The 23700-nt window shown below is 59.3% G+C and overlaps 1 protein-coding gene across 1 annotated transcript in view; it reads right to left on the reverse strand.

Moving 5' to 3' along the window:
* Positions 1-22307, reverse strand: part of PRDM15 (PR/SET domain 15) — a 60523-nt gene extending 38216 nt beyond the window's left edge. Inside the window, exons 1-3 of the mRNA XM_046002362.1 lie at positions 22073-22307; positions 2584-2629; positions 1942-2035 (exon numbers count right to left, since the gene is read on the reverse strand). Coding sequence (XP_045858318.1) covers positions 1942-2035; positions 2584-2629; positions 22073-22174 — 242 coding nt within the window. The 5' untranslated portion in view covers positions 22175-22307. The remainder of the gene's footprint in view (positions 1-1941; positions 2036-2583; positions 2630-22072) is intronic.
* Positions 22308-23700: the final 1393 nt, after the last annotated feature.

Here is a 23700-nt window from a genome sequence, read left to right on the forward strand (position 1 = left end):
CTGGGTAAGGGGGCCCAGAAGCTCAGAGTTACTGAAATACCACCCTTGAGGGTGAGAAAGAGCTGTCCTAATGAGGACAGAGAGGGTGAGGGCCCAGCGGCCTGGGCACACCCAGCTCCTTACCTGCCTGAGCCAAAGGAGACTGGCCCCAGGGCCCTAGCACGACTCACCCAGATCACACGCAGAGGGAAGGGCCATTTGCTAAAGGATGTGTTTGACATTCCCAACCAGGAAACATCACAGGTGTGGGGTGCGACGGGCCAGCGGACACGAACAGGACTGAGCTCTCACCCCCAGAGCCGCAGAGCCCAGAAGGGGGGTAGCTCCATGATGAGAAGCCGTGTTCAAAGCACCGTGAGAAAGGGGAAAGGGCCACGGCATTCCCGGGGGCAGAAACGGGTTTCCAGCTAGGCCGAACGGGCCAGTCCCTTTACCTAAATGCTAAGTGTTGAGGACGGGGCGCTGGCATGAGCCAAGGCCTGGGCAAGCCGACCCACATCCACGAGTGGGTCAGACACCGGGGGGCCTGGGGCGCAGCCCCCTCCCAGGGCCAAGCAGAAGGGCTCCTGCCACGGGACCGACAGCTGCCACCGGGGGCAACCGGCAGCCAGTGGAGGTTTTGGGGGAAGCTGACGAGATCTTCACTTCAGGCAAAAACAGTCATCCGAGAAGGTAAGTCACCAGGAGAAAAGGCACTAAATAAAGAGGCTGGGAAAACCAGCTGGGAAGCTTCTAGAAAGAGCACGATAGGAATGGCGCCACCACGTGGCAGGTGCTGTGCATAACACAATCCTGAGCACAACCGTGCGGGGGACACACTGCTCTCCCCACGCTGCGCACCAGGCGGCGGAGGGACGGGACACAGAGTGCCAAGAGCTCCCACGTGGCTGACCCGGGCTGTGGATGGACTGTCCCTCAGAGCCCTGGCCACGGCCCCTCCAGGTGCCCCCCCCCGCCCCCGGGTGCCCGGAACGGGAGCAGCAGAGCTACCCAGCCTCCTTGTTACATCTGCCGGTGCTTCTCTAGGACCTGCGACGGCTTGGCCTGGTGACCGGTGCTCGCTGCCCCCGGTCCCACGCAGCCCGCAGCGGGCATCTGCTGGACGCAGGCCCGGGTTCGGGCCATGGGGAGAACCAAACGAGCAGACGGGCAGCCTTGGCCCACGGGCTCCTCCACGGCTGCCGTGCTCGGCCCCTAGGAACCCTAAACTGGAACGAGACACTCCCTGTGACCCCTTCAACACGTGTCCTGACTCGTCCTGGCGGCAGGCTGCTCCGTCCACCGTAGGACAGACTCACAGATGCCCTCCGCACCCTGAGGACCGGCATGCTCCAAGTCCTGCTTTCTCTGTTTACAGTTTCCTGCTGTGATGGCATGACTTATAAGAAACGTGCACTAGGTCCCTCCGATGACGAAATGCATTGCTCAGACCGTAGGTGCTCGGTCCACTGTTCCTGAAAACCCATCAGAGCCATAAAGGCGAAGCGGGTGTCTTGTCACTAACAAAGGCGCCTTGTAGACCCCACCGGGAGGACCGGCCACCTGGGTAGAAGGTGGAAACTTCCAATCCCATCCCCATGCCCACAGCCGGGGTGGGAGAAGGACTGGAGGCTGCATCAGCCAACCGCCGAGGACTCAGTCGGTCATGCCTCCGTAACGAAGGCTCCTTAAAACCCAGAAGGACAGGGCAGGGAGCTTCTCGGCTGGTGAACATGTGGAGGTGTGGGGCGAGGGGTGCAGGGGGAGGGCAGGGAAGCACCTTGCCCTTTCCTGGGACCTCACTCTCCACGTCAGTCCTGGGGGTGTCTGAGTCGTGTGCGGGGAACCCCCACGTGAGAATTGGGCCAGGGACTCTAAAAGACCTCCCCTTCCTGCCGATGTGGGGTTCACGTTCATACAGCCCCACTGGATGCGAAGGACCAAAACCAGGCAGCCACTCACCGTGCCCTGCTTAACACAAAGGAGTCCTTGACCATGACCACGGGGCCCAGCTCAGGACACTCGGAGTCGTGGTACTGACCGCAGTCCTCACACCCTGCAACAGACGGGAGAGCGTCAGGGAGGACGGAGGGCTGGGAGGGGGCCCCAGGACCTCACAGGCTCCGTGCCTGATGGGGGTGACCCACGGTGCTCCCCACACACACGGACACGTGGCAGTCACAGCACGTGGCCCCCAAGGGAAAGACTTCTGCCTGGGGCACAAATTTCAGAGTGTGCAGTGACTCTACGCTGAAAAGAATAAGATCTTCCCGGGGATACACAAAAACTCACATATTTAACCTGTTTACCATAAATCTAACATTTCATAAACCTCCTTGTAAACCCCCAGGGCTTATTTTTCTGAATCCAGGGCCCCCCGCAAAGCGCCCTTTGCCCAGCGTTCTGAGAAAGACGATCTTTTTTAAAACCACAGCCCTGCAGCGCTGCTCACGCAATGAACGTGCTTCGTGGAACCAGACGAGCCATTTCAATGCAAAAAGCAGCAGCTTTTCCGGCACATGGAAACACAACACGGATGCGGCTTTGCTGGGACGGTGAGCGGTGCGCCCGCGGGTCCCTGAGGACCGGCTGGAGGTTACTTACAGATGAACATGATCTCCTCGCTCCCGTCTTCAGCCATTTCGGACACCTGCCAGGAAACAAGGGCCTGGTGTTCATGTCGAGCTTCTCGCAAAACCAATATTTATTTACAAAACAACTGGATTTTCTTTTTTTTTTTTAAGGTTTTATTTATTTGAGAGACATAGAGAGAAAGAGATCAAGAGCAGGGGAGAGGGGTAGAGGGAGAAGCAGGGAGCCCGATACAGGACTCTGATCCCAGGACCCCGGGATCACGACTGAGCTGAAGACCAACACTTCACCAACTGAGCCACCCAGGCGCTCCCCCAAAGCAATTTCTAAAGACAAGTCCTGTTAAAGGTTCCTCAAGCTCATGTGGGGCTTTACCTGGGGGTCTTAAAGGCACCTAGCAGTGGGGTCCGTCCCCTTTATTGTGAGCAGGCTAGGAGCTTTGAGCTGTTTTCTCACCTAAAATAATGCTTTTTTATTAAAAGCAATTGATTTGAATGTCCTCTGGATTAGAAAGTCTTGATGAACTCAGACTTTCATCTTTTATATTAGCCACCGGTTTCCGTCTTTAAAGCAAATATATCACCATTTCTAAAAGCTGGGTTCATGCAGTCACCTCTGGTTCTCTGTCACTGGACTGTCAGCTCCTCAAGGGAACTCATGTCTACTATGACCTCGGTTTTCCTTCAGTTGCCACCCTAGGCCCGACACCCAGTGCACAGCCACGTCTCCTGGGGACCAGAGCAGCACACGGCGTTGTGGAGAGTGGCCTGCTCGCCTCGTAAAACTCTGATCAGGTCAGTCACTTCTATTTTCTGTTCATCCCGTGAGGCAGAATCCCCACTTACTGGAGGGATGATCTGGACACGGTAATTCTGGGGCCTCGATTCTTCTACCTACAACATGGAAATAAAGATGCTCGCCCACGTGAAAGACCGGGACTCTGAAAACTAGAAAACCCCAAGGAAACACACAGAAGAGGACACAGGTGGAAAGGCATCTCATGCTCATGGATTGGAAGAGCAGATATCGGTAAAGCGTCCGTACTACACAAAGCAATCTACGGATTCAGTGCCGTCCCTATTAAAGTACCAACAGCATTTTTCACAGAACTAGAACAAACAATCCTAAAACATGTGGATCCACAGAACCCCCAAACAGCCAAAGCAATCTTGAAAAAAACAAAACTGGAGGAATCGCGATCCCAGATTGCAAGATATACTACGGAGCGGTCGCGATCGGAGCAGTACAGAACCAGACCAGGTCAGTGGAACGGAACAGAGAACCGAGAAATAAACCCACAGTTGTACAGTCAACTCATCTTCAACAAAGGAGGCGAGACTAGGCAAGACGAAGAGGACAGTGCTGCGAAACTGGTCAGCCTCATGCAAGAGAACGAAACTGGGCTACTTTCTTACACCAAACACAGAAATAAACTCAAAATGGATGAAAGGCCTAAACGGGGGAACCTGACACCATAAAAATTCTGGAAGACAGCCCAGACAGTACTTTCTCTGACATGGGCCGTGGCAACGGTCTCCTAAAGCAAAGGAAATAAAAGCAAAAATGAACTACTGGGACTACACCAAAATGAAAAGCTTCTGCAAAGAGAATCAACAAAACAAAAAGGCAACCTACGGAACGGGAGAAGACGCTCACAAATGACCTTTCCAATGAAGGCTTAGCATCCAGAAGAACGGATGCGACTCAACACCCAAAAAACCAAAATGGTCCAATCAAAACACGGGCAGAAGACCTGACCGACATTCCTCTAAGAGGACACCCAGACGGCCAACAGACGCACGGGGAGAGGCTCCCCATCACTCATCCTCCGGAAAGTCACCTCCCACCTGTCAGGACGGCTGAAATCAACAACACGAGAAACGACAGGTGTCGGCGAGGATGCGGAGAAAGGGGAGCCTCGCGCCCTACTCGTGGGAACGCGAGCTGGTGCAGCCACTCTGGAACACAGCACGGAGGGTCCTCAAGCTAAACAGAATTACCAAATTACCATACGATTCAGGAATTCCACTACTGGATACTGACCCGAAGAACACAAAACACTAATTCAAAGGCACTCGCGCAGTCCAGCTGCGTTACCTACGGTAGCCGAGACACAGGGAGAGCCCAGGTGTCCATCAGCTGGGGCGTGGGTGCCGATGTGGTGTGTATGTTTATACGTGTGTATCGGCTCAGGTCATGACCTTGGGGTCCCAGGATCGAGCCCTGCATTGGACACAGAGCCCAAGTTTCTCCCCCTCTCTCTCCCTCTGCCTTCCCCTGATCCCTCTTAAAAAAAAAAAACAAAACAAAAACCAAAACCAAAACAAAGCGCCGGGATCAACCAGGCTGTTTATTTTCCCAAACACAGCCCGGCACGTTCCTGGAACACCCGTTGAAGCTAAAAGGCGTCTCACGTGGCCCTTGCAAGTTTCACGTGGGGCTTCCTGGCAGATGGGTACCACGGCTGTGGTCAGGAGCCAGTCTGGAATGGGGACAGCGCTGGAATGGGAATAGGGCAGGAGGTGGAGAGGGACAAAGAGACAGAAGACACACGTGGGGAACCTGCTTTAGCGCGTTGCTGCCGGGCCCCGAGGTCTACCTGCGACCGGACCTCCCCCTGCCGGCACTGGCTCCCAGCGGAGGAAATCCTGCAAAGGCGAGAGCAGGCTCTTTTTTTTTTTTTTTTTTAATTTTTTAGATTAACTGATTTATTTTAGGGGGAGGGGCAGAGAGAGAGGGAACCCTCAAGCACACGTCCCGCTGAGCACGTGCCTGATGTGGGGCTCGATCCCAGGACCCTGAGATCATGACCTGAGCCGAAGTCAGGAGTCGGATGCTTAGCCGACTGAGCCTCCCGGGCGCCCCAGGGGCAGGCTCTCCAGAAGCTGCCCAAAGGGCACGGGGTCCCTCCAGAACCTGTTGGAATGGGCGAGCACAGACCAGGGTGACTGCCTGGGGCAGGCCTCGCAGAAGCCTGGCTTGGCCCGCCGAGCCCCGGGGAGCTGCCTCTGTTCCGCACCCCTCCAGGGAGTCAAAGCTGATCGTCTCTTGCCCCTTGAGTGTCCCCGAGAAGTGGCTCCTCCAAGCGCAAAGCTGGGACGGGAAACCCAGCTGACTTAGCCACAGCCACAAGAGGAAAACGGGAGCGGGCAGGAAGCAACGGGGGTTTAGCCTCTTACCGCCCGCGCTGTCGATATACTGAGACACGTGCATCCCGGGAACGAACGTCCCTCCTTAGTAGCATCTGATCCCCGAGACCTGTCCCCTAAAATGGCTCTCTGAAGCCAGGAAAAGAGATCACAGCCCCCACAGCAAGTGAGGCCTGAAGTAAGGGAACAGTTTGACCTCTGTGCTGGGCTCGCAAAATCCCCTTAGCACCCAGACGGTCTCTCTGCACAGGGACGTCCATTCTCTGGACGTTCGCGGCACGCACGAAATCCCAGGATGATGGATTATAGGTAGTGTTTTAGGGAAAAGAACCCAAAAGCCCGTCAGTGTGAGATGTGGCCATTTGAACCCCCTGTCCTGGGAAAAGTCACCTTAGGCCGCGGGTTCTGCGAGGGTGGTCCCCGCACCAGCACTGGCAGCACCAGAGAATTTCTTGGGAATTCAGAGTCTTGGGCCCCTTCCCAGACCAGACTCTCTGGGACGGGTCCTCGCACGCTGCCCTCACAAACCCCAGGTCGTTCTGCTGAACCCCAGGTCGTTCTGCTGAACCCCATGTCTGAGCGCCGCTGCCGACCCTCACATCTGTCTTGCACAGCGACAGGAGCCAACGAGCCACGGCTGGGGTCACGGGAGAGCAGACCAATAGCCTCAGGAAACCAAATTTCCACCAACGGCAGCTGGACTCAGACCAGGACTGGCAGCTGGGAGGCGACGGGGTGAGGGCAACCCCGGACAAACGTTCTCTGTGGGGACTGGAGCTCACAGGCAGGCCCCAGGGATGACTCAACCCTGAAAAGGAAGAGTTCCTGGAGGACCCAGTCCACCCTGACGCTGCCGGTGGTAAAGGGGACAGACCCACGGGTCAGCGGAAGCCGAGAAACAGACCCACGCAGATAGGCTCAGCGGGCTTTGCTGAGCGCGTAAAAGCAGCTCGTGAAGGAGCGGTATTGGGGCAAGAGGACGAGGGGACGGGTCAACGAGCCGCGATGTCGCATCTCACACAAAATTAACTCCAAATGGGTCCTAGACTTCAAACATAAGATAGTGACATTTTTAAGAAAAATATAGGAGAAGATTGTTGGGATCTAGGGTAGGCAGTTTTTGGACTTGTCACCAAAAGAATCCTCTAGAAACAGAAAGCTAATTAGACTTAATCAAAATTAAAAAATGTTGCTCTAAAAAAGCCCTGGTGAGGAGGGTAAGAAGACAGGCTACGGACCAGGAGGCATCTTTGCAAACCACACATCCAACCCTTGAACGTGCAGGGAACTCTCACAACCCAGCAGTACAACACACACTGGCCAATCAGTTAATGGACACAAGACCCGAAAGACATTTCAGCCAAGAAAATCCACAAATGACAAGCGCAGGAAAACGTGGCTACCGCCATCCGCCGCCAGGGAAACGTGGTCGGCACGTCACCGAGACATCGGTGTGCTCCCGTCCGAGTGGCGCAGCCAACCCCGGGCACACGTGGGCGGCTGGCGGAGAGGAGACCAGGGTGGTGTCTCTTGTGACCAGCAAGCACCTGGACTATGACCCCGCCACTGCACTCGGGGGCGCTAGTCCCAGCGAAATGAACACTTGCCCCCATGCGAAAACCTGCACACCTGTTTGGAGCAGCTCTAGTCACGACAGCCCAGATGGCTGGCCCCCCACGGGTGACCCCGATCCATGGTCCAGAGAGACCCACACCTGGAAGGCTCGTCCGTGATGAAAAGGAGTGAACCACTGCTATGCTTCAGGCTCTGGGGAACTCTCCAGAATGGTGCTAAGAACGCCAATCCCCAAAGGTCACATACTGTCTGACCCCATTTACATAACCTCCCCGAAATGTCGAGATACAGAGATGGGGACTAGAGTCATGCTGGCGGGGGTTCGGGAAGGATGCAGCGGGAGTGGCGGAAGGAGAGGGGGAAGCAGGTTCCCCGCTGAGCAAGGAGCCCTGATGCAGGGCTTGATCCCAGAACCCCCGGAGCCGAAGTCAAGAGTTGGACGCTTAGCCGACGGAGCCCCCCAGGTGCCCCACAGAAGTGACTTTAAGCACAGTGTGCGGGTTGGGGCCAGAATCCGATGAAAAGAGCGTGTGTGGCTTTCACTGGGCAGCTGGAAACCTGAACTCTGGTATCCGAGCACACTGAGGGACCAGCACGAGAGGTTTCCAGCGGGCCGGGGATCGTGGTTCCTGTGAGGCTCCTTCTCAGAGCCGCAGACTGAAACACAAACAGTCCTGGGGCCAGAGACTGGCCCCTTCTGCTTCCGTGCACCACCCGTGGGGACTCCCGGATAGGGACACGGGGCAGATCGGCCGGGTGATGGGTCTGCGGGGGCCAGGGCCTGCCAGCCAGCCTACTGTTTTGGGAGCTCAAATTCCTCATGATAAAATTATCCGTAAATTGTGTCCATGCACGCTCGCCCGTGTCTCCTCTTCCGTTAGCTCTGGCCGTGGACAGGTGTCGCTTCTCCACCCCACCTGACTGGTCGCCTGGGACTCGGCCAACCACTGTCCTCCCAGCCACTCCCCCACGGGGGGTTCCTCCTTCACCCCATCCTAGTCTGGGCTCTCCTGGGGCACAGCCCGCACCCCTTCTCACAGCTCCTCCGGAGGACCCCTCCCCGGGCAGCCACACCGGCTTCCAGACCTACATGGATACCATGGACGGCTGGTACTGCTCCGAGGAGTCCGACGCAGACGTCCAGCTGCCCCCACACCTTCGCTTGGAGGCCACAAGCAGCTGAACATGCCAGAAACGAGCGCCGGGCCATTCCTGGCTTCCCTGCCCAACGCCCCCTCCCCCCACCCCCGTGTCTCCCACATCTCACAACACGGTGGTCAGAGACGCACTTGTCCCGCCCCGCGGCCAGCGGTCCCACAGACCCTACCTGCAGCCTCCACGGACCACACCCCACCTCCTCCCTCCTGGAAGGTGGCAAGGAGCCCCGAAGGCTCTCCCTGCTCCCCCCGGCCGGCCTCCACGTCCCACGCTGCAGAGGGGGCTTCACTGAGAACTGGAACCCAATCATATCACCTGTCACCCTGAAAGCCGATGGCCTCCCACTGTCCCCGGGACAAAAACCAAGCCCACCAGGCTCCTCTGCCCACCTCCCCCTCGCTGACCTCTCAGGCCTCTGTGGCCTCCTGACAGTTCCCAGAAGCACCCAGCGCCTTCCTGCCTCTGGGCCTTGCACACGCTCTTCCCTGTGCCTGGAACCTCCCCCGGGCTCTGCCGAGGGCTCACTCCTACTCATTCTTCATATCCGAGCTTAATTGGCACATCTTTGGGGAAGGGTTTCCTGGTCCACCTGTCCAAATTAAGGCCCTGTAGCACGTTCTAAAAGCACCCCGCAATTTTCTCTCACCGCACTTTGACCATGTAATCACTTCCGTGTGTTGTTTATCCAGTGACCCTACAGGACCCACGGGGCAAGAGCCGTCGATTGTGTTGGGTTCCGCGCGGGCCAGGCCCAGGGTGGGATGGCACGTGCCGACAGAGCCGTCTGCGACTCCGTGTATGTCCCTGCACGCACCCCCCACCCCCGGCTGGGGACCGAGGTCCCCTCCTGGGGTCTGTCCTGCCTCCGCAGTTTGCTTCCCCTGGAGACCCCCCACCCCTTGCAAGCCCTGCTCCTTCAACACGGAGCCCAGGCTCACATCCAGACACCTCCCTCCCCATCAACTCCTCTCCCCGCCAAATCCCAACACGAAGTTGACCTCCTTATTAAACAGTTGTCTCAAGTTGTCACAGATCATGGCCAATGTCTGTGGGTTGTTTGTTTTTTACCTAGATTTCCAACAGAACCTTGATCTTTCCACTCTCTCCCTTTTCAAATTCTTACGTCCCTTGTGTGCCACGCCCCATCAACGGTAAGCCTCGGCATCTTTCCCCTGGGCTCCTCCGTGCGGCGAGACAATTAAGAGTTGGTCGGAAAGCTTCAAATACCTCATTTGTCAAACTCAGGCTGGGAACTTCAGAAATTGGGGTAGATCAGTGGGGAGACCGGAAGAGACTCCCCACGTTCCCATCCAAAGGAACCGTAAATGCTTATCCCACTTCCTCAGTATTTCCAGAGCACCTGCTCGTGTGAGGCTCGGCCACCCGCCGTCCAGGACCCAGGGACCGCCTGCTCAGTCCCCCCACGCAGGCCGGCCGCGAGGCGCCATCTGGGGGCGGCGCGGGCCTGGCCTTGCTTTCCCGGGGCTCCTGCCTTCCCCCTTCCCTCTCCCTCGGACGCTGCGCCTCTTTGAAGGGTTTCCAGCTCCACGTGCTTGAAAGAAAGTCTGAACAGAAAATCTGTGTTAGCGAAGAAAGCCTGCAAACTGCGATGCCGTCACAGGAGATGGCGGCTTTTCCGGACGGCAGCTGGTGCCCGTGAGAACACTCGATCGGCCCACTCGGGGCCGCATCCGTCGCGGCCCCAGCATCCGCAGGCACCCGCCAGCGCCGCGTGGTGAAGCTCTGCTTTGTCTGAGGCAGAACAGGTACGAGCCTTCTCCCCGGCCACCCCATACGGCTGAGCAAGCGCACCCCGCAGCCCGCCGGGAGGAAACCTGGAAGGGCTGCGTGTGGGACCCAGGCTTGGCCAAACCAACAGCTTCTCACCCTCTGCTTCCGGGGGGATGCTCCCACCCCCCAGGGAGACCCCGCGCACGCCTTCCTCAGTACGAACGGGGAAAGGTCTGAGCGAGGTGCACCTGCTTCCCCTGTGGTTACCAGGCAGCTCTCCCTCACGCCAAGGTCAATCACAAGGTCACAATCCATCTGGGACCCAAGCCTGGCTGCAGGAGGGCACCAAGCCAACCACATCTCTCCAGTGATGGCCACTGGTCACCCACGGGGCCCGAGCCCGGCTGCCTCCGGCAGGTGGGGAAGGGACCAGAGTTCATTTCCACGGTGACAAGTGTTCACCAGCCAGAACTCTGAGATGCGGGGAAGACGTCCCACCACCGCCCTCCACTCAGAAAGCGCAGACGCCTCATCGGGCGACTCTGCGTTTTGCAGGAATCTTCTATAAGGACACAGCACCGCTCTACGGAACCCCCGCCATCCAGAAGCTTCTACAGCCCGCCCTTACGGAAACACCCGCCTGGAGGAGAGAAGCAGCACAGCCCACGCAACTCAAATTTCCCCAGAACAGGTGTGGACACTTTTCACGAAGATCGCTTTGTGCGAGTTTGACTACTGGAGGCCCCTCGCGCAGGCAGGATCCTACAGAACGAGTCCTTTTGTGTCTGGCCCGTGTCACTTGGCTCGATGTCCTCCAGGCCCCCCAGCAGGGCAGCGGGGGTCAGAATGCCCCTCCTCCTGCGGCCTGGACGCCCCTCCCCCGCGCGGACCGGCCACATGGGGCATAGCCCTTCACCCACAGTCGGACACGGGGCTGTTTCCTCCCCTCAACTACTGTGAATGATGCTGCCGTGAATGTGGGGCACAAGCACCTCTCAGAGTCCTCGCTTCCACCCGTCCCGATGTGGACCTGGACACGGAACTCTGGATCGCAGGGGACTCTGTTTCACGGGCTGAGGACTCGCCATACGGTGCCCACAGCGGCTGGGTCACCATCCGTCCCCGCCCGCGGTGCCCGAGGCTTCCCGCTGCCCCGCGTCCCCCCAACACCTGCTATATTGCTCCTTTGTTTGTACAGTCGCCGTCCTGGGGGGCAGGAGGTGCAGAAAAGACCATCTTTTAACGGGACCTGCAAAAGCATCGGTTCAGAAAAAGCAACCCGGGTGGAAATGTTGCACAACGAACACATCACAACCTTAGAACGCAGGCAGCTAAAAATAACTCCGAGAAGAGGCGTTTTCAGGGTGGCCGGTGACGTAAGTGTGAAATGAAGATTCTCTCTGGTTTCTTGGCCTGGCGGGGCCTTCCCTGCCCCTCCCGCGACCATCTATGCGACAGGTGACAGGGGGAGGGTTCCGGGAGCCCGGCGATGGCACCATGAGTCCGTTCCCGGCTGGACTGACCAGATCCACCCCGGCCGCGCCCTCCAACCCACGTCTCGGGCGAGCCACACGCGCGACGCGCTGGGAGCTGTTTGTGTTACATTCTGAAATAATTATAGAATCACAGGAAATGTCCAAAAGAGCACAGAGAGGCCCCAAATACCCTCCACGCGCTCTTCCCCGACGGTCTGGCTTATGTAACTATGGGCGACGGCACGGCCCCCACGAGGCCACGCGCGGAGTGCATCTGTGTCCTCCGTGCCCCGCCACGACAGCTGCGGCTCTGGCTGGCCTCCCCCACCACCCAGAAGCAGGAGGCCCGCTCCACCTGGAGAAGACCTTGCCAGTGGGCCCCCTCAAGGTCACCCCCTCCTCCAGTCATCCCTAAACCCCAGCCACCTCGAAGCCAGTCTCCGTCTCTGACACGCTGCCGTTTCAAGGATGTCGCACGGACAGAACCGTGCGCGACAGGACCTTCGGACGCTGGCTTTTTTTCACTCAGCAAAATGCCCCAGAGGTCCATCCAGGTTGTCATAGGGATCAGGGCATCCCTGCTCGGAGCTGTGATACTCTGCTGTGAAACGGTTGGTTTAACCATTCCCGTGCGGGCGGACGCCCGGGCTTTCCCCCACTTGAGGCTTTTGCTTATAAAGCAGCTGAGAACAAGCGTGCACGGCTTTGTGTGGACTCGGCGGCTGTCACCTCTCTGGGACCCATGCCCTGGAGTGCGAGGGGTCGGGCCGGGTCGCCGACAAGTGCACGCTTCCTTGACTAAGAAGTTGTCACAGTGTTTGAGAGGCCCAGCATCTCGGCGTCCTCGCCAGCATCTGGGGCTGCCCCGAGTCTGACTGTAGCCGCTCTCACAGACGGACACTGGCATCTCCCTGGGGCTTCCCTTCGCACGTCGTGGCGAAGGTCACTGGACTCCTTCTCGTGGCCACTTTGCCCTCTGTAAAGCCTCATCGCTAAGTGTCTCCCCATGTCCTTTGTCATTTTCTCAGACTGCCTGGGATTTTTTTCCCTGTTGTATCTCGAGGGTCCCCACATATCTAGCCCTTTCGTCAGCAACGTGGCTCCCAAGCATTTTCTCCCTCCCTACAGCTCCGCTCGGGATCCTCCCAACAGGGTCGTGGCGGAACGAAGGTTTTTCACGTGATCGAGCCCCACTCACCAATCTGCGCTTCTGTGGATTATGTCTCTGGTGTCCTGTCTACGACCCGCACGCTGAGCCCTGGCTCCCCAAATTTCCTCTGAGCTTTCTCGGGAGAGTGTTACACTTCCACATGTCAAGCCGCATTCTCCCACTTGAGTTAATGTCTGTGTGTGATGGGACGCCGAGGGTCATTCTGCCCGGAGACCAGCAGTGGGCCGGCACCACGGAAATGCTTCTGCGTCTCTGCCCAGAACCAGCTGGCCTTACTCGTGTGGCTGGACATCTGCCTTCTCTCTCCTGTCCCGACGCCCGCCGCGGTGTCTGTCCCCAGCCAGCACCAGGCTCGGCGGACAGCGGGCAATGCCGGCGGAAGGACCACGGTTTTCGGAGTAAGTCCTACAACGCGGTGGACTGTTTCCTCTCACTTTCTTCTCCTTCAAGATGGGTTAAGCCCTGCTCATTCCCTGACCTTCTGTACAAACCTTTAGAACAACCGTGCCTTTACCTACAAGAATTCACACATGTAATTTTGGTAACGTTTTAGTTAACACAATATAACCAAAATATTATCATTTCAACAGTAATTAATATAAAACTAATGATTTTTTTCATACGTACACCCTATCTTCACTCAGATCTGCCATTTCAAGTGCTCAGCCCTGGTCTAGAGGCTCAGGGAACGTTTCTTAAGCAAGAAGGACGTTCTCCACTGGGCCCACGCGCCGTAAAATATCAAAAGCTTTAAGGGAAAAATGAAAAGAGAAAAGCAAACAAATGAGCTATCTTGACAAACATGTGCTGCAGAATGTTCCTGTGTTCCTGAAAGATGGTCTTGGGTGGGGTGTGGACCCCCGGGAAGTAGCAGGTGGGTAGAGAGGAATTCTGTGGCCAGTAAATTGGTGAGACATTGCAGATTCCCATTCTGGAGTCCTGATTCACAATGGCACGATAAAGGCTCTGAGAAGTCCTGTAACAAAAATCCGCTGGAATGTGTTTAGCCCAGCAGTGTCTGAACTTATCTGGGCAAGTACACTTGTGCACACACTGTTTCACGTGCTAGAGAACCGCAGTCCAGAGCACAGACTGGGTGTGCCAGTACAAGGGAAGGGGCTGGTCCTGCTGTAGGGCACAGGCGCCAGGGACCAGGGTGTGAGTCTGGCTCTGCCCTGTTCTGGATGTCAGACACCTCCGTATTAGCTATTTCCTCTCCCGGGGCCTCAGTTTCCTCATTTGCACAATGAGTCCCCTCTAGCCCGCACAGGTATGGTTTTGAAATTCTAGCTCATCATGACAATCCCATAAGACAGTGGCTCCCTAGCACTTTCCACGGCACAACCCCCTGCCCTCCATGACTCTGCCATGCATCTGTTTTTCGGAAACAAGCCTTGGGTGTCAGAGAGAAGCAGCAGGATATGGCAGTCATGCCCGGTTGCTTAGTTCAAACCCACGAACCAGACATTGACGACTCTGTGAACCGGTTATAATCTCCAGCGCTTTCTAACCTTGTCTCCCGTCACACGGGACTCTGCTCCGGCCCAGCGCCGTGACTGGCCACGCCCCAGAGTTTTCATTTCTGGACCTTCCCAGGGCCTCCCTCGCCCACCCTCCCGCCAGCCCCACTGCCTCACCTCACCTCTGTCCCGTCTCGGTGCATCTCCCCGTCCCTCCTGTGCAGCGTGGCTGCTCTCTCTGGGCGGGCACCGCTTTCAAGCCCCGGCTGCCGCTGTTCGTGCCCATGTCCCTTTCTCCCACCACCGTGACGCCACCAGGAGGACAGAGTTTGAGTGCCACAGGTCACCGCTCGGCCACGCGCAGCCCGGGGCTCAGTGAGGAATGTTTCGCTGCCTGGAGACGAACTCCTAAGAACCGCTTCACCCACCCGCTGGTCCCCACTCCGGAATCTGCAAGCTGACCAGATTTGGGAAGCCAGTCCCTCTCTGCGTGTCTATGCAGGATGGACACGGAACACGGCCTCTGCTGTGGCCACAGGACCTTATCAGCAGCTTCCTGACTTCAGGATGGCCCCTGTCCACCCAACAGGGACTGAGTTTCCAGACCAGGGACCCGGGACGTGGAAACAGGAGGGCCCCCCAGGGGGGCATGGCACACAAAAACTGTCCCCCCCCAGCTCAAGCCACCTCTCGGCGGGGCCCTTAGATGATGGGGCAGCTGGACCGCTTGCTCCCACGTCTTTCTCTTTTTCTCATCCTAGGCCACTCTCCCCTCTATTAAAGTGAATAGGTACAGGGCGCCCGGGGGGCTCGGTCGGTGGTGTCTGACTCTCGGCTCAGCTCATGATCTCAGGGTCGTGGGATTGAGCCCTGCGTTGGGCTCTGCGCTCAGGCAGGAATCTGCTAGCGATTGTCAAGCCCCCCGCCCCTCGCCCGCTCGCTTGCACACGCTCGCTCTCTCTCTCTCTCTCTCAAATAAATAAATCTTAAAAAAAATAAAAGTAAACAGCTACAACCATACACACACCACGGAAGCCAAGAGACAACCGCTCTGCCTGGTTTCCTATGGCGCCTCCCAGGCCGGCCTCTCTCCTGTCTTTCTGCCCCATCGGCCTCCGCGTCTGGGAAGGACAGGCTTCTGCTGAGGCCCCCCACAGCTCCCTCTGGGGGCTGCACCCTAAGTTCTCACGGCGGCCCACTCTGTCCCCTTCCCAGCGTCCCTGACGGCGTTGTGGTTAAATCAGTGTGTAATATCATGACTCCGAAAATAGTACTGTTGCTTGCTCAAGCAAATTTATTATCCGTACACTTCTAGTGCGACCTGTGGGAAGGCAGCGACTTGCTTTTTCATATTTTCTTAGTTCTTGTTATCTGCACGCACCGTCACGGGATGCGTCGGTTAGACTTTGTTGTTTTGTGACGGTCATGTCGTGCGTGAGGACCTGGTGTGCTGGTTCACATGGGTGTTGTGCGAGTGTGGACTTGCGTGTGTGCTGGTGTGTCGGTCTCGTGTTACGTGTAGCTCTGCTTGTGTGTTGAGGGCGGGGGCTTGTCTCTGTAGGTGTTGTGTATTGCTGCTGTCGGCGGGCCTCGTGTTGTGTGCAGATCTGGTTGTGTGTGCTGGTGTGTGGACCTCGTGTCGTCTGTGTGTGGACGGTGTCGCGTGGGGCTCATGCTGCCTGGCGGTCTCACGCGTGTGTACGTGTGCAGACGCTGCTGGTGGCGAAGGTGCTGGGGCCGGGTGCCCGTGGCCACACCCCCGTGTCCTGCCACATCTCTTCCCTGTGCTGTCCGTCCGTCCGCCCCGGGGTCAAGCCCTGGCCAGGGTGCAGGGGGCCCATCCGCCCCGGAGGCCTGACACAGGCTGGGGCCGGGCGCGTCCCTCCGTGTGCCCGGGCTCAGGTGGTGAGCAGCTCCGGACTCCTGGGCACCCTTGCCTCCATCCTCGGGTCCCCTCTCTCCGTCTGGGGCACGTGTCCCTGTGGTCTCCTCAGAGGGCTGCGCGGGAGGCCCATCTTTTGAGAAGACTTGCCGTGTCCGCAGATGTCTTCATTCACGCCTCCGATGACAGCTGGTCTGCGGGCCCCGCGGTCCTGTCCACTCAGGCCAGGAAGGCAGGACGTCCAGCGTCGCAGAGGAGGGGGGACACCGTCCCCGCTGGCCAGCCTCTGCCCCCAGAAACTTGCAGACCTTCTGTCTCCCTCCACTGCCCTTACGCGTCCTGGCCTGCTTCAGGGCCTGCCCCGCCAGCCTGCAGATTTTCCCGTGTTCTTCTTTTACAGCGTCTCCTGTTTCCTGTCCCTGAGCCCCTGTTTCATCGGAGACAACGTCTGTATCTCTGACGTGCGCGTCTGGTTCTTTAAGAGGATTTCTGAGCAATGAGGGGAGACAGGTCTGCACTCTGCCCCCCTAAAAATATAAACCGAGGTAGTATGGCCTGTCTTGTGCCCATCAGAGCCCCCCGACAGCGGTCTTTCTGCACACGCAGTTTCTATGCGGGCGGCTGAGGCTTTCCAACTGGGTCCTCTTGGGAGCTTTGTTGATGAAAAGACCCTCAGGCATTCTCAGCAGGAGGTGGGGGAGCTCCAGGGCCACAACTCGGGTCCGGGAAGTCAGGCATGCCAGGGAGAGGGGCCCCCGGGACGTGCGGAGGCCAAGAACACAGAATCAATGAGCGGGACGGACGCGGCCGGCTCAGAACCAGGCCTCTGCCAACCTCGGGGCTGACATGGTGCTGAAGTCACTCCTGTGTTTTGGGTCACAATGAGACGCAAACGTACCCTGAGTGCTCTAGCCTTACGCAAGGTGACACACGTGGAATGCTCCTCCTGCAAGACACCTTGTCCTGCAGGGACAGTCCCGAGGGGACTCTTGTGTCGTCCTGTCCCCAGAGTGCGAGTGGGCAGTACAGTCCGGCTCCGTCATCCCACGTGGACCACGACAGGAGGACCCCCAACTCACGGAGGCGGTGCCTCGCGCCGCATCAAGGGCAGACGGCCGTTGGACAGCTGAGTTCCCCGGACGTGAGCGATTCATCAAGGCTCATGGCTGTGAGCTGGAGACGCCGATCACGCGAAACATCAAAAATCAACCAAACAGGGGCGCCTGGGTGGCTCAGTGGGTTAAGCCGCTGCCTTCGGCTCAGGTCATGATCTCGGGGTCCTGGGATCGAGTCCCGTATCGGGCTCTCTGCTGAGCAGAGCCTGCTTCCCTCTCGCTCTCTCTCTCTCTCTGCCTGCCTCTCTGTCTACTTGTGATCTCTCTCTGTCAAATAAATAAATAAAATATTAAAAAAAAAAAATCAACCAAAGCCGGTGACCCCCAGCACAGACCAAGCAAAGAAAGGCATCATCTCGGGCGCCTGGGTGGCTCAGTGGGTTAAGCTGCCGCCTTTGGCTCAGGTCATGATCCCAGGGTCCTGAGATCAAGCCCTGCATCAGGCTCTCTGCTCCGCAGGGAGCCTGCTTCCTCCTCTCTCTCTGCCTGCCTCTCTGCCTACTTGTGATCTGTCTGTCAAATAAATAAATAAAATCTTTTAAAAAAAATTAAAAAGAAAGGCATCATCTCGGAGAAATCCAAGTTTCGGTTTGATGGGAGTTCATGGAATTGCAACCCCATAGGCCCCAGAAGGCTTGGGGGAGGGTCCAGGATTGGGTTTCTGTGGATTTGGGGAGGATGAGAGGCCTCAGCTGGGCCCCCACTGTGACCCAGAGCTGCCCCCTGCGCCACTCCAAGGGCTCCTCAACACCCCAAATTCTCCACGGCCAGCTTGCAGCCTCTGCAACCCTTGTTTCCTATTCCAGGAACTCTCTCCGTCCTTCTGTCAAATGCCTACCTGATCTGGAGGACGTCATCCAAAGGGCCCCTCCTCCGCGGCATCCTCCTGGCCGCACCCCTCCTGCCCCCTCCCCGCCGGCCACGCCCCCTTTCCCCTGGGAGACCCAAGGCCACCTGCGCCCTCCTCAGGACACACCTCTCTCTGCAGCAAGTTGGGGCCCTGGACCGTCCACACCAGCCTCAACCAGAGCTCACTCAAAAATGTTTTCCTCACGTCAGCTCCCCATGGTTCTCAAGCCCTCCCTCTGGAAACTCCCAGTCTCCCTTAGTTTCTTTGGGGGTGCGTTCCTGAGCTCCCCTCCCTTCCTGTCTCGGGTCTAAAGCCACCCCCGGTGGGGGGGGGGTGGGAGGGAGGCGGGTAACCCAGGCTATCCCCGAGTCCCCTCTCCCTCCAGACCCAGCACCTACCCCACATCCTCTCCCATGCCCGTGTCCCCAGTCCAGATCGGTCCACCCGCAGCCCCCAACCCCGCCTGATGCCTGGTGCAGGCACCGCCGACCTCTGGGCTGACCCTCCCTGCACGGGAGCTGACGGCTTGAACTGCTCGCCCCGAGCTTTAACAGCTGCAAGGGACGTAGTTTCCAGCATATTATAAATATTGGCTTCTTAAAATAAAAGCGTTAGGTCACTCTTCTAAACACGTCTATTGGAATCGAGCACCACAGCGTGACATGCACAGCCGTCTGTTCCAAAGCTCCGCACGAGCTCTCCCTCCACAGTCGGGAAGTTCACGGCCCTTCCTCGTCTGGGATCTCCACGCCCCTCCCTGCGGACGCCAAAACCCATGCTCCATCTTCCTGCCGGAGAGGACGCCCACCCTGCAAGCACGCGAATCAGTTTATGCACATAAATCAAATCTGATCGTTAGGACCAGAGCGTGGGATCCTTTCTTCCGGGTGGAGCTAGGACTCCAGTCACTGGAACCCCGCTGATCCCAGCAAAATGACAGCACACGTTCGATCAACTGTCCTCTAACGGCCTTGATGAGGCAGAGAGGCCCTTCCCCAGCGGCTCACCTGTCATGGACACGCACTCACAGCTGTTCCCACTCTCCGTTGCCGTCAACGTGAGCACCGGGAGCCTCGCTCCGCAGACGAGTGACCGGGAGGGAGGTAACGGCTGTTACCGCAGCGTCTCTAGCAGCCACTCGTCAACGACCACTGTGACCCCCCACAGGTCCCCACCAGCTCCACATCTGCTGAAAGCCTGTGGTTTCTCACCCACAGTGAAGTCACGGCCCCCACACCCACACATCCGTTGGATCCTGAGGATTCTGCACCTGGGGCCGAGGCCCAGCCCAAGAACGGCGATGGGGTTGCCCATCTCCAAGTCTCCCGGACTCTGAGTGGAAGGTCCTTCCTCGGGATGAGAGTGCGGAGGGGAGGGGAGGACCCAGACTCTAGGCCCTGAGCAAGGGTCTGTCCCACTCCAGAGGGGTGGTCAGAAGACGTCGCTGTCTGCAGGGCCCCGATCCCCCCATCACCACTCCAGCCTCCCCAGTCTCCACGCACCTGCCGCCGGCAGCTCCGCAACGGCCCTCCAGTCACCCACCGCACAGTTCCCAACCAAACCCACAGCGCGGCCTCCTGGCTCAGACCTAACTCTGTCCTAGTTTCTCCTTTGCCTCCTGCTTCCATCCTCTTTGTCCTGCAATCTTGCCAGGCCCGGAATCCCCACAGGGCAAGGACGGGGTCGTCGAGAAAAAGACACAGATCCTGTCCCACCCCTGCCCAAAGCCCGTCGGTGGCATCTACTGGGCACTCGGGACACACGCTGAACAGTGGACAGCCTGTGTGGCCCTCCTGCGCTTTCTCCCCTTGGGCACACTGCCCGGCTCACCCTTGGGCACACAAAGCGGGCCCCCCCCAGCCCTCTGCACCTGCCACTCCCCCGCCGGCGACACTCTCACCCCCAGACCTCTAGGAGCGCCTCACAGCACTGATCTCAGCCACAGTGTCCCCTGCTCAGACGACATGTGTGTCCACCCCCACCCACACCCCAGCGTCCACCTGCCTCCTGTCCCCTACATGCTCTGTGGGCCACCTAACCAAGTTTGGATTCGACTGTTTCCGGTCAATGCCGCCCTCCCACCAGAATATCAGATCCAAGAGATAGGGCCTTCTCCCCTGTTCTCTGCAGTGCCCAGCACATGACAGGCCTACACTGAGCAAATATTTGTGGAACGAATGGCCAAAGGGACAAAAACACACGCCGTGAACTGTTGGAGGTGGGCGGGGGCCAGTACAAGCCACCCCCTCCCAGCACGACGAGGAGACTGGGAAAGCACGGAAGTCAGTCGTTGCTTAACCAACCGGCCCTCTGAAAACACGCGTTATCAGAAAAGTACCTTAAATCTCCCTAAGTCTGCAAAATGGGAGGAGTGTTCCCTTCCTGGCTTCTCCCCGATAATGATATCAAAGGAATGATAATGAGAGGTTGATCTGAGGCAAACAGTTCTTTCTCAACTGTAATGACTCCGAGGAAAGGTATTAGCCTTGTAATTGCGGTTGATTTTTCAAATTTATTTATGTCTCCTGGGAAAGAATAACGTCCTTTCTGCTTCCAAAATAGAATATACCATTATACCCTCTGTTGGGAACTTTTTCTGGCAGAAACATGAATCAGAGATGTCAACAGGGAGAGCACCATAAAGGAGGCATTTTGCTGGTTCCACACCCACACCACAGCTCTCCATCTCAGCCATTCAGCATAAGGCCGGGATGTCAAGGGAAGGCCGAGAAGCTGCGTGGAGCGGGGAAACCCCGGACAATGGGAGAAGGTGCGGCTGGGAAACAAAGTATCCGGGTGCTGTCCCGCGACTGGGACACTTGTCACTGCAGCCGCTGCCTCCTGGCCCCTCTGGGGCAGTTCTCTGCCCCTGGCCTGTTAAGGGTTATCGGGAAACCAGGTCCTTTCCTACTTTCATCCCCAAACGCGCTGGGGCGCCACGCGGGGCCCCCGATGGACCTGCTGCGTCCGGACTTCGTGCAAGTGGCTTAAGCAAAGGTGGTTTTGTGCGGGGGCCGCGGTCAGCGTCCCTGATGTCACGCCTGTTTCTACCATTTTAACGTGGGGGGGGGCTCGGGGCAATTTCCGCGCCTTTGCGGGGAGGAGCCCCCCCGCCCCCGCCCGCGACACCAACAGCGTCGCAGAGGCGAGCCCCGAGCTGTGGGTACCGGCAGGTGCGTGTCTCCCCGAGTCCACGCCGGCTCCCCACGCCCGACCCCCGCCGCGCACCTGTCCCTGTCGCGGAGGCCGCGTGGCCCGCGCCTCCGCCTGCGCCCGCCGGGCCTCCCCTGGGCGGCCCGCAGCCCCTTGCCCGCGCAGCCGCGCCCCCGGTCACCGCGCACGGGCTCCACCCCCTTCCCCGGCCGCCCAGGGGGTGCAGGAGAGGGGGCGGGGCGCCCCGGGGGGCCGCGGGAGCCCCGCCGCCCGGACCGCCGGGTCAGCGCTCCTAACCGCCGGGACGGGGCGCCCCCGGGCTGAGCCCGACGACGGGGACGGTGACATCACGCCGGGCCGTCGGCGGCGAGGGCGCCCGGGGGCGGGGAGCGCGGGCCGGGGCCGGGGGCGGAGGAGCCCCCGCGCCGCACCCACGGGCGAGCGCGGCCCACGGCGGCCGGGCGGCGGCGGTGGCGGGCGGCGGGCGGCGGGCGGCGGCGGGCCCGGAGCGCGCGGGCCGCGGGGTGGCGGGCGGGCGGCGCGCAGGGCGATCCCGGAGCGGCTCCGCGAAATCCAGCCGGGTTTTGACTCCGATCGCCCACGGAGCCCGCAGCCGGCGAATGTAACAAAGAACAGTCGGCATGGCGGCTGGACCGGGGCGGGCGGCGGGCGGGCGGGGCCGGGGCGGCGGGCCGGGCGCGGGGCGCGGGGCGCGGGCGCGGGCCGGGCCGGGCCGGGGCGGCGCGCGGGGGCGGCGGCGGGCGCGGGGCCCCGGGCTTTACCTGCCTGTGGAATGTGCAGAGCGGGCTCGAATCCGGACTCCGGGTTGCGATCCGCTCCGGAAACTGCGCAGCACCGGAAGCCGGGGGGCGGCGGCGGGGCATTGTGGGAGTTGTAGTCCGCGGGGCAGAGGCGCCGGCGCGGGCGGCGCGGACCGGGGGCCGACGGAGAGCGGGCGGCGTGGACCGACGGCAGCAAGTGGGTCGCCGGCGGTGTGGACGGGTAGTGGGAAAGCGGACCGCGCGGGCGGGGAGTGGGACGGCGCGGGGTGCGGACCCGGGAGCGGGCGGCGTGGACCCGCGGCGGCCCGCCGGTCGCAGGCGGTGTGGACCGGGAGTGGGAGGGCGGGTGCCGCGGCCCCGGGAGCGGGCGGCGTGGACTCGAGAGCGGTAGGCGCGGCTGTTGGGGGTACCGAGGGCGGCGTGGACGGAGCGGCAGGTCGCGGGCGGTGTGGACCGAGAGTGGGAGAGTGGGCGGTGTGGACCCGCAGCGAGCAGGTCGCAGGCGGTGTGGACCGGGAGTGGGAAAGCGGGCGGTGTAGACGGAAGGGCGGCAAGCGGGTTCTGCGGTCCCTTCCTGGACGAGTGCCGGGTCCTGACCTCCAAGCGACAGGCGCTAGGAGCCCTTGGGCCCCTCCAAGTCTCTTGTGGCGGCCGCTGGAGCCTCGATTTCCTTTGGGGGGTGGGCGAGGTCGGACTCCCCCGCAGGCGTCGGAGGTTTGCTGCTGGATCGCGGTTACCCCGGGAAGCGGCGCGGGGGGGAGGGGATGCGCCGTCCCCAGGTCCGCGCGGAACCGGCAGGGGAGCCGCCCTCTGCCCCCCGCAAGCTCAGCAGAGACAGACCCAGGCACCGCAGCCTCCCGAAATCCACACCGAGACCGGTGCCGAGCCGCTCCATGGAAAGTTCGGGACCAGTGCTCGCTTCGGCAGCACATATACTAGAAAGTTCGGGACCAGCACCGCCCTGGCCAGGGCAGCTTTGAAGGCCACTCCCTGGGGCTTCTGCCCCCTCCTGTCCCCCAGGTCCCCGTGGCCTGCAAAACCTCTGGCTGCCCTGCGTGGAATGTACCTGTGGCCGCAGAATGTTGCAAATAGAAGGGACTAGAGGGGCCTTTAAGTGTGGGGGCAGGGCCGAGAGCTCTGGTCGTTCGCTGGGCAGAGAGCGGAGAGCTCCCGCAGTCGAGTCCAGGAGGGGATGAACTGTGGGAAATGGTTTGCAGCTGGTATCAGAAAGGGCTCATTTCCCCCATGCATGGGAAGCTCCTAGGAATCAGCAGGAAAAAGATAAAGAACCCGGTAGGAAAGCGGACCCTTCCTGGTAAGGGAAATGCCGTGCTTCTTAGGCATCAGCAAGGCTGTGTGTGCACTGTACAGTCGAGAGAAAAGGCAACATTGAGTGCCGTCGGCTTTACCTGTTACATTAGCAGGGATTTTTTTTTTTTTTAAGCTTAATAGCATAATTTTGAAGAAACTGTAGAACATAAGGTGTCTCATCTTTTCCTGGTGGGACACTGATTCGGTACAGCCCCCATCTGGGCCATTTGTTAACATGGAAACTCCAAGTGCATAGAGCCTCGTGCCTGGCAGCCCCATGAGCTGGATTATTCAACAGCAACAGGAACCTGTGTGGA

Source organism: Meles meles, chromosome 4 (assembly GCF_922984935.1).
Source record: "Meles meles chromosome 4, mMelMel3.1 paternal haplotype, whole genome shotgun sequence".
NCBI classification, from domain to species: domain Eukaryota; kingdom Metazoa; phylum Chordata; class Mammalia; order Carnivora; family Mustelidae; genus Meles; species Meles meles.